General features: G+C 45.1%; 1 protein-coding gene across 4 annotated transcripts in view; it reads left to right on the top strand.

Annotated features, from left to right (window-relative positions):
- LOC113902374 (phospholipid-transporting ATPase IB) overlaps positions 1 to 13694 on the top strand; it is a 495526-nt gene that overhangs the window by 89839 nt on the left and 391993 nt on the right. For all 4 annotated transcript variants that reach the window (XM_027557555.1, XM_027557554.1, XM_027557558.1 and 1 more), the window contains exons 3-6: positions 8527 to 8626; positions 9058 to 9156; positions 9954 to 9999; positions 10666 to 10706. In XM_027557555.1, the coding sequence (XP_027413356.1) occupies positions 8527 to 8626; positions 9058 to 9156; positions 9954 to 9999; positions 10666 to 10706 (286 nt within the window). The remainder of the gene's footprint in view (positions 1 to 8526; positions 8627 to 9057; positions 9157 to 9953; positions 10000 to 10665; positions 10707 to 13694) is intronic.

The raw sequence follows: 13694 nt of genomic DNA, 5'->3' as shown, positions 1-13694 counted from the left end.
TATCAATTCTTATTTTTCCCTCAGAACATTATATATTTTGCAGCCTCTCACTGTACCTTATTTTTAAAGTGTTTTTATTTTTTCTTCCATCTGTACTGAGATATAACTGATGTGTAATACTGCTTAAGGTGAACTGTTTTGACAACCTATTTTACATCTTTCTGTGTATTCCTTAATAATTATTGTGGATCTAGACATTACTACTACTGTTTTTAACCTTCCTACTAGCTTTATATATGGCTGATTTATTACCTTTATGGTGTACTTTCCTTTTGTTGTTGTTGTTGAGTCGTGTCTGACTCTTTGCGACCCCATGGACTGCAGCACGCCAGACTTCCTTGTCCTTCACTGTCTCCCGGAGTTTGCTCAAATTCATGTCCACTGAGTCAGTGATGCCATCCAACCATCTCATCCTCTGTTGTCCCCTTCTCCTCCTGCCTTCAGTCTTGCCCAGCATCAGGGTCTTTTCCAGTGAGTTGGCTCTTTGCATCAGGTGGCCAAAGTATTGGCACTTCAGCTTCATATTTGCCTTTACTAATAATTTTTTCTTTGGTGACTTTCATATTTCTAGTTGTGGCCTTTTCTGCTTAGAAAAGTTCTTTTTACAATTTTTTATAAAGTTAGTTTGGTGCTGAACTCTCCTTGCTTTTGCTTGTCTGTAAAACTTCTGATTTCTCCATCAAATCCGAATTCAGCCTTGTTGGATTGAGTAGTCTTGGTTGTAGGTTTCATCCCTTGAAATATATTGTGTCACTCCCTTCTGGCCAGCTGAGTTTTTGCTGAAAAGTCACCCGATCCCCTTATGGGAGTTGCCCTGTATGTAACTTGTTGCCTTTCCTTTGCTGCTTTTAATATTCTCTTTGATTTTGCCTCATTGAAATTGCAGTCTTTCTTGGTGTGTTCTCTCTGGGTTGATCCTCTTTGGGACCGGGAGGCCACAGTCCCTCTGTAGATCCCTCTCAAATCATGGCTCGTTTTCAGAAGGCATCTTAGAGGAGAGTGCTGCTGCTGCTGCTGCTGCTAAATCGCTTCAGTCGTGTCCGACTCTGTGCAACCTCAGAGACGGCAGCCCACCAGGCTCCCCCGTCCCTGGGATTCTCCAGGCAAGAACACTGGAGTGGGTTGCCATGTCCTTCTCCAATGTATGAAAGTGAAAAGTGAAAGGGAAGTCGCTCAGTTGTGTCCAACTCTTATCGACCCCATGGACTGCAGCCTACCAGGCTCCTCCGTCTGTGGGATTTTCCAGGCAAGAGTACTGGAGTGGGGTGCCATTGCCTTCTCCATAGAGGAGAGTAGATGTCTTTTTTTGCCAGAAGCAGAAAGCAGTCTATTTCAGGGGGAAAAAATCACCTTAGCTGCTAATTTCATTCCTCAATTTTAAACACATGGCATTCTTTCCTACTATTTTAATGGTGCCTGAGTAGGCAGAAGTGTAACATGTGTGTGTCCATTTCACAGTTGGGTGTCAGAAGCCAGGTCCCCTTGAGACTGGGCCACTGTTGCTCTCGAATCCACTCATGGAGACTTGACACCCCTCATGTCTCTGTGTTAAATCTCAGGCAGTCACCTCCATGGGTGTGTTCACTTCTGGAAAGTGCAGTTGTATCCTTAGCTCACCCTGCATGTAAGAAATTGCACAGAACCCAAAAGGAAATCTGTCACTAAAATTGCACATTTGGATTAAGTTTGGCAATTATGTGAGAAATTGACAAAAATAAACTAGAGCTTCAGGTGGCTCAGTAAAGAATCTGCCAGCAATACAGGAGACGCAAGAAGCGCAGGTTCGATCCCTGGGTCGGGAGATCCCCTGGAGAAGGGCATGGTAATCCACTCCAGTATTCTTGCCTGGAGAATCCCATGGAGAGAGGAGCCTGGCGGGCTGCAGTCCATGGGGTCACAAGAGTTGGACATGACTGAGTACGTGCATGCACACGCATGCACACACACACACACACACACAGTAATAAAGGACAGACAGACTTGCTTTACACCCACCCTGAGTGAGGTTTGTGTGTGAGTCTTGCACCCTGATCCCACCTCCTCCTGGTCCCCAGGTAGGGGTCACTCGCTGTTGGAGCTCCCAGACTCTGCCCACCGGGAAATGGCTCTTGGACTGGCCACTGTGCCCTCCCCTTGCACCCCGAAGCACCACTGCCCTCTTGACTGAGGGCAGAGATGTGCACGGTGGACTTGGATGCTTCTGTTTTTATAACTCAATTTCAGAGTCAGGTCACACCTTGTTTGACATCTAGGGAAGCCTTAGTCCTTCCCTTCTGAGAGGGCTTGTTGCCCTGGGTTTGGAAAGAATATATTGAATTCTGAGCAAAGGGCCAAGGGTGTTGTAATTCAGTGGACTGACCCATGTTGCTTTTTCTGTGGCCCAGGGATAGAATTGGGCCTCAACTATGACTGCTTCTGTGCTTACCTGCCTTCAAGACAGATGGTTTCATAAGTATCTGCTGTTTTTTTTTTTTTTTTTACTGAAGATGAGAATTCTCATGGAAAAGGATCCTTGGAGATTTGTGATGTAAAATTGAATGAGTGTCAGAACTCCTTTCCATTTGATTTTACATCATAAAGTTCACACGTTTTCTTCTAAAGCAGATGAATCTAACCTACTCTTTCACGGCGCTGTGTTTAAAGATGTTAGCCATCAGTATCTAACGTCCGACCTTTGAGAATGCTTACCTAAGAGTTTTCTGCACTGAAAGACTTGCTTGGCAGCAAGTACCATGCTCAAGATGCTATCTTCTCTCTATTATCTTCTTCTCAGCCCATGTTTCTACGCAAAATAAATTGCTTTATGGCCAAAGCTATTCATTGAATAATGTATTGAGTAAAGAAAACCAAATTAGGAATGTGAAAGGAACAAGACTCTCATGCTGTCTAATAGGAAATATTAAGGTATCTAATTTTCAAAAGTATATTTATAAGCTGATTAAAATTCAACCCATTTTTCTTAGTGGATGTGTGTTATAAAGATTAGGCTGATCTTTCAGCTGGCATGATCTATAATAAAGGCTATAAATAATTATAGCACTAATAGCACTGCTGGTTTCATGACTATATTCTGGTCCAGGCCATGAGGCCAGGCAGTATTTATACTTGTTTCCCAGTTATAGACCAAAAAATCAGAGAAGTGTTGAAAATAAGCATGTCAACATTTTGAAATGAGTTTATTAACCTCTGATGTGCAACTGGTAAAATTTTAGTAGTTTAGTAAAATGAGGTAAAACTTTCTAGTGAGGTGGTCTTATATTCATGTGAATGGGCACTGGTTATTAAGAGGGATTTTTGCATTTGAGATTTCCAGAATATAATTTGGGAGGGGTGGTTGACAACACATCCGGAGTCCCATCCAGGGGAGAGGACGGTGGGCTTGGCCGTCCATTGGCACATCCTCCTGGGTGAGTCCTAGGTGTGTGGTGAGGCCAGGTGTCAATGAGAGTGGCAGGGGGTCTCCTGGGGGCTTTGCATAGAGTGGTCTGGGTTAGAGAATAATGGACTCCTAAGGGGTAAATAGGGCTTTCCTGATAGCTCAGCTGGAAAAGAATCCGCCTACAATGCAGGAGACCCTGGTTTGATTCCTGGGTTGGGAGATCTGCTGGAGAAGGGATAGGCTACCCACTCCAGTATTATTGGGCTTCCCTGGTGGCTCATCTGATAAAGAATCTGCCTGCAATGCGGGAGGCCTGGGTTCGATCCCTGGGTGGGGAAGATCCCCTGGAGAAGGGAACGGCTACCCACTCTGGTATTTTGGCCTGGAGCATCCCATAGACCATTCCATGGAATAAATGGAATAAATGAATGAAGCTGAAATAAGTGGAATAAATGAATGAAGGGGTAAATGAAGGAAGCTGTTTATGAGGACATGAATGACTGTCTGAGGACACGTCTTCTTCCTCTGGTAATTCGGAACTGCTTTCTCATTGAGTATGTGAGAGCAGAAAGGTGGAAGGTCTCCTGCAGGGAGCTGGGGAGAGTGGAGGGTACCAGAACAGGGTTTTAGAGCCCCTGGCCAGCTCAAAGGGGTGAAGGGGTTTAAACGGGCTCCTGCTCTTCCAGTAAACGTCGAACAGTTCGGGTACATTAGGCTCATGCAAGAAATTTATTTGTGTGGGGCCAGAGAAGGAAAACACCCCAGTGTGTGTTTACTGTTCACACGTAGAGTGTACGCTAGTTTGGTTCCTGGGTTTCTGGAGGCTTATTATCCGGGGAAGTTACACTTTGAGCAGCTGTTGAATTTTTAGATTTGCCTTTGGAAATCAACTTGAATTTTTCTCCCAGCTGAAAATTTGCACTCAGACATCATTTCAGGGTTGGTCCTGGGGCTGCCTTCTGGAGGTCAGATTCTGTAAGTGCTTGTGACTTGTGATGGGTGGAGAGCCCCCGACCTACATTTCTCTAGGCCCTATTTTCTGATGGGTTGTTTCCCACACTTGCCAGATTGTAAGAGTTTCCGCAAGGCGTGTGGCCACCGCACATGTAGCCAAGTTCCTGCCCTGCTGAGTCAGGTCCCCAGAGAGGCTTTTGCTCACAGGTCACCTTCTTAGCGACATGGTCCCTTATCACCACTGAAAGCAACCTCTTGCCCCGCCCTCCATCCCTGGTCTGTTTTCCTCCATCTATCCTGCCATGCACTGGTTTTTATTTTTATTTTTATTTTTTTCTAATTTTATTTTATTTTTAAACTTTACATAATTGTATTAGTTTTGCCAAATATCAAAATGAATCCGCCACAGGTATACATGTGTTCCCCATCCCGAACCCTCCTCCCTCCTCCCTCCCCATACCATCCCTCTGGGCCGTCCCAGTGCACCAGCCCCAAGCATCCAGCATCGTGCATCGAACCTGGACTGGCAACTCGTTTCCTACATGATATTTTACATGTTTCATTGCCATTCTCCCAAATCTTCCCACCCTCTCCCTCTCCCACAGAGTCCATAAGACTGTTCTATACATCAGTGTCTCTTTTGCTGTCTCGTACACCGGGTTTTTAAATCTCACTTTCCTCTAGAATGTAGTTCCCTCGACACTATGCTTTTGTGACCCTCCGGTTTCCCAGTGCCTGGCCCAGTGCCTGGTACATGGATGGGGTTCGGGACATACCTGTGGATAGATGGATGGATGCGTGGGTGGGTGGGTGGATTTTTGTCAAGCCCCTGGTCATTCTTCATGTCACCTGATTTTAGGAAACACTGGTGTTTAGATGGACTGAACCACAGGGTACGGTTCTGTTTTCTCCTAGTCGTTTCTCCCCTTGCCCCAGGCCCTGCGGACTCGCTCAGTGCCTGAGATTTGCTGGCAGCTGACGCTGGGCCAGGTTCTCAGGGGTGCTTCCACCTGCAGACTGAGGGGGAACCTGGTGGGGTCAGTGAGCTCACCCGGTGGACAGACTCTTCTGCTGGGAAGCTCTTCCTTCACCCAGGTCATCCTGTACATGTTCTTCGCCCGGGGCAGTGATAGTAAAGATCTCCCATCCCATTACATCATGTAATGTTCAGTTGGACTGAACTCAAATGTGAGATTTGAATACATCTAGCTCCTCAGGGGTAGCTGCCACTCAAATTGTGGTCCTCAGACCAGCAGCTCTGGTCTCACCTGGGAACTTCTTAGAAATACAAAATCTGAGACGCATGTCAGACCCACTGAATCAGGAAGTTAGTCGCTCAGTCATGTCTGACACTCTGTGACCACATGGACTGTAACCCACCAGGCTCCTCTGTCCATGGAATTCTCCAGGCAAGAATATTGGAGTGGGTTGCCATTCCCTTCTCCAGTGAATCTTCCTGACCCAGGGATGGAACCCATGTTGCCTGCATTGCAGGCAGATTCTTAACCGTCTGAGCCACCAGGGAAGCCCACTGAATCAGGATATACATGCAATGGTTAATCTTCCATGTCATTTTGGCTGGGCCATGGCACCTGGATATCTGGCCAAACATGTGTCTAGATGTTTCTTTCAAGGTGCCTTTTGGATGAGGTTTACATTTAAATTGACGGGCTTTGAATAAAGCAGATTACCCACGATAATGTAGGTGGACCTTGTCAGATCAGCTGACAGCATTAGTGAACAAAGAGTCACCTCACTGAGGAAGAAGGAATTCTGCCAGCAGATGGTCTACAAACCTGCATCGCTACATCAGATCTTCCCTCAGGCCTCCAGCTCTCCAAAGCCTGTCCTTCTGGGTTCTTATGGAGGCTTCATTGCAAACACACAGTTGGGTGAGTCATTGAATCATTGGCTGTTGGTGATTGAAATCAATCTCCAGCTCCTCGTCTCTCTTAGGAGGGGGCACGACTGAAATTTCCAACCCTCCAATCATGTGGTTGGTTCCTCTGGCAACCAGCCAGCATCCTAGGGGCTTTCCATGAGTCACCTCATTGAGGTGACAAAAGATACATTTATCTCTGTCTCAACACTGTGGCAGTCCCCAGGGTTTTGGGAGCTCTGTGCCAGAAACTGGGATGAAGACCAAATATATGTTTCTTGTGATGAAGCACAATATCACAGCACCCTGCGCAGAAGAAGGCTAAAGATAACTCAAGGACGACAGTAATCACCGTATAATGAAGCCCCAGGCTGTCGTTGTTGGTCTTGCCTGAGGCAGTGGCCACAGGTGGTCCGTGGAGCCGCTTCTCAGCTCCATCAGATGGCCTCTGGCTGCTGTGCTGTTTGAGTTGTCCGTTTTCATGTTTCCTTCTGCCCTCCCAGGTTTGGTCACTGCCAGGTCTTTCAGGAGTACCTGTGCTTCAGGTGGCCTATTTTCTGAGCCCTTGGCTCTTCTGTCTGGTGCTTCTAACTGAGGTGTCTTTTCAGTTCAGTTCAGTCATGTCCGACTCTTTGTGACCCCATGGACTGCAGCACGCCAGGCTTCCCTGTCCATCACCAACTCCCGGAACTTGCTCAAACTCATGTCCATCAAGTCGGTGATGCCATCCAACCATCTCATCCTCTGTCATTCCCTTCTCCTCCTGCCTTCAATCTTTCCCAGCATCAGGGTCTTTTCTAATGAGTCAGTTCTTCGCATCAGGTGGCCAAAGTATTGGAGTTTAAGCTTCAGCATCAGTGTATTTTAAACCTAGAAAATCTCTTGAGACTGTACCTCAGATAAAAGTGGGCTTCAGAAGGTGAGCTAGGACCTAGGCAGGTACTTTTATGGATGAGCCTTTGAGCAGCTAAAGGAGGCATGGTTCATTTTATCCCTCAGATCTCCAGTTCAGGCCTTTTCATTATTTTATGGTTCATTGATTATCTGCTACATGCCAGGAATATATGAAGTCGAAGTTGTTTAAAAAAAATTCAAGTGAGTAAATTTTAAAGATCATATTGGCTTTATTCAATGATTCATGAGTTGGGCAGCATTCCATTGAGCAGATAGAAAGGAGCTCTGAAAAGCTGTGCAAAGTGGAAGACTTTTATAAGCAGATAGGAGCAGGCAAAGAGGCTGCTAGCAAAGAATAGGTTGTTAGGGACAAGGTCACCTTCCTTTTGGAGGACAGCACGGGGGTCTGTCAGGCAGATTACCTCGCGAGTGCGCAGCAGGTGATTCCAGACTGGTTGAGAATACATTCCTGAGAGAGGCTGAAACTCATCCGTTAGATCTGACATTGAGTCTTGGTTTGGAGATGTGGGCTGAGCACAAGTGACCCCATTTTGGGTTTGTTATTTCTTTTTTTTTTTCCATAAAGTAAATAATCTTATTATTCCCATAGTCTATTCTGGGAGTAGATAAATATAATACAAAGCAAAGCAGAGACTATGAAACAGAGGTGTAAACACCACACTGTGACTTGGGGGAGGAGCCTTCGAACTGGAGCAGACTTCACGGAGGGTAAGATGGGTAGGACCATTTAGTCCTGGAGACACCGCAGGGAAGCACAGGACGTTGGCCGGGGAAGCTGGGATGTGGATGAACGTGTCTGAGTGAAGGGTGTGTGGAAGTGGGGTAAAGTGTCTGTGGTGAGTGCCCAGAGAGGTACATTAAACGGCCAACCATGCACCTGTTACCATGCTTGGCAGAGTTGACTTTCTACATTGAATCAGCGACTGTGTGATGAGAATTCTAGTGGATCACCAATCCCAGGTGATAATTCTCCCTTGACTGTGAGTTTCTCAGCTGATGCTTCACCTCTCTGTGTTCATATCTTACTGCGTTGGGAACGCGTGCCTCTTTCTGTTTTGTGATCTTTGACACATGTCTTTATCTTGAAAGATAAAGACATTCTGTTCACAGCCCGAGGCTCCCAGAAGGTGGGTTCATGTCCCTGCTTACACCGTGTGGCAGTAATCAAACACATATCCATCAAAGTTTGAAAGTCAAGATCACATCAGAAGATTTTCTTAGGAAAGGTGTCTTTTTACACTATGAAGCTTCGTAGGAGCGGGCCAGCACAGCAATGTTCTTATCCCAAGTTTTGAAATATTTTGTTCTTATAGTTACTCGTGTACTTTTGGAATCTTTGTTTTCGTTGTTTAGAATTTCTGTCTCTACCTGATAGCAGTGTTGTCACTTGCCCTCACAGCACGGCCAAGTACAGCGTGGTGACGTTTCTACCTCGATTCTTGTACGAGCAGATCAGGAGAGCTGCCAATGCCTTCTTCCTCTTCATTGCCTTATTACAGGTGAGGTTTATATAAAATTCATAGCTTTAATTGCATGGAAAATAAGCTTTTGCTGAAAGGTCACTTAACTGAGAAAGTGTTGTCATACTTGATGAAGTTTGCTTCCTTCATCCAGTCACTGTTTGCATGAATGCGATATTTGCATAAAGGTGGAGTTCTTTAGCTGTTTGCTTAAGGGAATTGCAGTTGTGAAAAGAGGCGTTGAAACATGATTGTGGGGTCCCACTTTAACCCTGTTTTTGTCCCAAACACAGAGATGTTGGGTAAAATGTTAAAGACATGTAACACACTTAGCTAATTTTTAAAATAAGGTAATCACTTTGCAACAGAAATGGAATAGATCTACAGTGAGGAGTGAGTACTGTATTTCCTTTCTCATGGAGAGGATTTAAATGTGCCTAGTCCCTACTTTTGGTCTCTTTATCTTACAGCAAATTCCAGATGTATCTCCAACAGGAAGATACACCACCCTGGTGCCATTGATCATTATTTTAACAATCGCAGGCATCAAAGAGATTGTAGAAGATTTTGTAAGTTTTTGCTTTCGGATAATAACAACATAGTATTGACTGTAACTTACAACTTACTTGTTGCTTTGGAATCTTTAAGACAGAAAAATTGGTCTGTAGGCTAACCAGCCTCTCAAGGCTTGTGATGGTATTTTGGGGAAGAAAATGTGCACACACAATGCCTGAAATACCCCTACAGTGGGACAGAAGTAGTTCAGTCTGTGTTTACTGATGTCAGGTTGTCCAGAGTAGCAGCACTGAGGTTATTTTTACAAGACTCTTCTCCCTCTCGTCCTTGTTTCAGTGTCTCCAAGTTCATTGGCTCAAACTCTCCTCTGTTTTCTGTCTTCTTTTCCGGTTCTCTCTTCTCCCCTTCCTCTCCGTCTGTCTCCCCCTCTCTCTCATATGTGCACACACATTTTTCTGGAAATAGATAAATGAATAAATACAATGTAAATCAAAGCCAAGGTACTTTATCCATAAAGTTCTTTATCAATAAAATGAACTCAGTTGTTTGCTGGTAATCATGTAGAATAATTATTTTTGTTCAATCTAAAACAATCTAGGAATAAAAGTTTTATACTTTAAAGTGCTTGTTCCTTGCGATAGCCAAAATACAAGCATTTAAACCTCATCTATTGTTACTGTGTTAGCCTCTGAATTTAGTGAGTGACCTTGACCATCGAACTGAATTTTAGGACATTAGGGTTCCTGCCAGTTGCCTTCTTTGTCCTGTTTTTGCCCAGTCTTACTGTTCTCTGTTTCAGTTATTCATTTGGAACTTTTGAAACTAACATCTTTTTTTCTTTCTGTAACAGAAGCGACATAAGGCAGACAATGCAGTTAACAAAAAGAAAACCATAGGTAAGATTCCAGGCTGACTCACTTTTTCTGCTAGAAAACTTAAGAACAAAACTTGCATTTAAGGAGTTTTAAATTGGTAGTTAATGGTGTTGAGATAAATTGAGGGAAGTAATCTATAAAATACATTAAAGATAGCAAAATGTCAGACAAGTCCAACAGAAGGTGAGTCCTGGTAGTTAAGATTTGAACAGGATTTGTGTAGAATTTAAGAAAAGATGGTAGTTTTCAGGAGCGAGACATACTTTATGTCCATAAAAAGTCAAAGCATTTATACTCTGGCTTTGCAATTGCTCCCTACCTCTGTCTACTTATTCTAGCATTTCTAGAACAGTAGCTCTGTGTTATTAGGGGGTGCATATGTGTTTTGGTAAAATCTTGCAGCAACACAGTGATTTCCTTTACTTCATATGGGCTAAATATGCATAGATGTAACTTCCTTGCATACACATGTATTTATGTGAGTGCATTGCTGTATATATAGTATGTAAGTATCTTGATGGGGCTCTGTTTTGGGGAGTGGTGGTATTACACCTTTATATCTAAGGACATGGTGTATTGGAATTAATCAGTGGAATTTTAAAAGGAGCCTTTTGGAGTTTGGAAAGCTGGTCTTATTCTGATTATCATAGGTATTAACCAATACATTGTTTTGTTTTTCTTTGTCAGTGTTAAGGAATGGTATGTGGCAAACCATTGTGTGGAAAGAGGTAAAGACTGATTTTATTTTTTAAATTTGTGTATTTTAATTGGAGGATAGTTATAATATTGTGATGGCAGATATGCCAGAAAGTACTGGCTTGGAGACTTGTAATTACTCGTTACTGTAGATTTTGGAATCCAGTTTGTGTTAAGACACAAGCCATGTCCATTTCAGGTAAGTGTGGCAGTGTGGTTTTCCCCTGAGACTTCCTTAGAACAGGTGTGTGTATCCTTTGTTTCTGGATCTTCTAGGTGTTCTCCCATGTCGGCTCAGAGCTGGGAAATTCATTGCTCTTGATGGATGTTTCTGAAAATTCACAGCATTCTCTAGTTCCTAAACCCAGTTCAAGAAACATTTTCCTCTCATCTTCTGTTGCTATCTTAGTGTCAGTTCAATTTTTTTAAGTTTTTTTTTTTTTTTTCACTTTTGAGATTCTCCCTTCTGACATTTTTGGTGCAAAGGGTTTGGGTCTGATTAGCACTAAATCTGAAGTGATGGAGTCAGGGTCCTGAGGCTGAGAGTTGTTGATGCTTTTAGCTTTATGAGAGCAAGAAGGCTTTGCATCCACACGCCTGGAAGTTGGGGTTGGCAGGGCTTGAGAACGGCCTGGTGATTCGGTGGTTGCTAGTGATAAATAGAAGACTGAGAAAGGATCTGCTGTGCCATCTGGGTGTTACATGTCTACTAAAGTTGGCTTTTTCAGGGAGTCGCTGTTGTGACTGGAGCTTAACGGTCACAAGATGTTCTTGGAGTGTGACTCATGATTCCAAGATGCAAAGCTGACTATCTTCATTTCAGAAGAAGACTGTGTTTTAGAAGGGTGACTTATAATAGTTTCTCTTGCTAAGCACTTAATAAACAATGTTTCAAAATGTCTCTATAACTTTGTGAGCCTCCAGGATGCCTGAGATGTGGTAATGCAGCCTTCATTGTAGTTCTTTTCTTTTAACTCTGTTACTGGCTTACATTAAGCCCCCGGAGAAGGCAATGGCACCCCACTCCAGTCTTCTTGCCTGGAAAACCCCATGGATGGAGGAGCCTGGTAGGCTGCAGTCCATGGGGTTGCTAAGAGTCAGACATGACTGAGCGACTTCCCTTTCACTTTCATGCATTGAAGAAGGAAATGGCAACCCACTCCAGTGTTCTTGCCTGGAGAATCCCACGGACGGCGGGGCCTGGTGGGCTTCCGTTTATGGGGTTGCACAGAGTCGTACACAACTGAAGTGACTTAGCAGCAGCAGCAGAGTTACGTGATCAGAGAAGGCAATAGCAACCCACTCCAGTAGTCTTGCCTGGAAAATCCCATGGATGGAGGAGCCTGGTAGGCTGCAGTCCATAGGGTCCCTGAGTGGGACATGACTGAGTGACTTCACTTTCACTTTTCACTTTCATGCATTGGAGAAGGAAATGGCAACCCACTCCAGTGTTCTTGCCCGGAGAATCCCAGGGACGGGGGAGCCTGGTGGGCTGCCATCTATGGGGTTGCACAGAGTTGGACACAACTGAAGTGACTTAGCAGCAGCAGCAGCAGCAGCAGAGTTACGTGATAGCACCTTAACCTGATAGACACCCAGAGGTCCTGTGTTGTAAATACTAACTGATCTCACTTGGATCTCATTTGGAAGTGGGATGGCCCTTGGTCAAGTGGTTGGAAGTTCTTGCCTCCGCAGAGGGTGGCAATGCTCCCAGTACTAGAGAAACTCGAAAACCTCCAGACACTGAGGAATGGCTTTTCTCTCCCTAAAGTCCTTGCTGCCACTCCCCGTCCCCTCCCCGGAAAGGCAGTCATCCTGGCCAGAGTGGAGAATTATTTGAATTTGGGATCTCCTGACGCTACTTGAAATTGGAGTGATGAGCTCAGAATTTTGGATCTAGGAGCTGATGGATTCAGATTCCTAAATCTCATTACTGTTTCCCACACACGTTTGCTGAGAGAAGAACAAAACAAAACAAAATAAATACCTGTTATATGCTTTGCCACATGCATTTTTATTTCAGTTAAAAATGCATTGTGCTTATTTAATTGGATCTCTTAGCATGGATCAGGCTTCCCAGGTGGTGCTAGTGGTAAAGAACCTGTCTGCCAATGCAGGTTAGATGTAACAGACTGGGTTTGATCCCTGGGTAGGGAAGATCCCCTGGAGGAGGGCATGGCAACCCACTCCAGTATTCTTACCTGGAGAATCCCATGGACAGAGGAGCCTGGCAGGCTGCAGTCCATGGGATTGCACAGAGTCAGATGTGACTGAAGCAACTTAGCATGAAGCATGACGAGCTTGGACCAGAGGCAGTCTTAGCTGAAATGCAGATAAGAATTAAGCCTGGCACCTGCCCTTGGAGGGGTTTTAAGTGGTCAGGCTTCAGCTGGCACCCCAGTTGCCTGGCGGGCTGGTCCAGTGATGTGCTGAACTCCTCTCTCAGACCCTTTGATCCAACAACTCCAGGCTGGGGCCTCGGAATTTGCATTTTTAAGAGTTCTTCGGTGAGGTTGATGCTGTTGGTCTGGGAATCCCACTCCAGAATCACAGGTGTAGTGGAAATGATGGGCAGGTAAACAGGATGCTGTATGGACACTGAGCCCTGGGCCGGGGTCCTGCTTCAGATGCCCGGGGCTGTCAGGGAGGGATACCTGGTCTGGACCCACTGGTTCAGGTCAGGAAAGGCTTGCTTCACAGATGCTGCAGTGAAGAGCTATGTGGGAGAAATTAGAGGTGGATGGAGAGCCAGTGCATCCGCAGAGCTGCTCAGAGTGAGGCTGAGAAGGTGTGAGAGGACAGGTGATGAGAGGTTGGGGTGATGTGTGGGCGAGGGGGTCAGGCCTGGGGAGCTGGCTGCCTCTCAGGTCCCCAGGCAACAGGACTCGAGCCTGAGACTTGGAAGCTGGAGTTGGACGTCCTGGTTCTTCAGCTGCAGCAGCAGCTTCAAGGGGGTCTCTGTGACCCTGGCTCTTTTTTCCTTTGCGCTTATTCAGAACTATGAGCAGCCCTGTGAGGCA

The sequence above is a fragment of the Bos indicus x Bos taurus genome, chromosome 12 (assembly GCF_003369695.1).
Source record: "Bos indicus x Bos taurus breed Angus x Brahman F1 hybrid chromosome 12, Bos_hybrid_MaternalHap_v2.0, whole genome shotgun sequence".
Lineage (NCBI taxonomy): Eukaryota > Metazoa > Chordata > Mammalia > Artiodactyla > Bovidae > Bos > Bos indicus x Bos taurus.
This window is presented reverse-complemented; position numbering and strand designations above follow the sequence as displayed.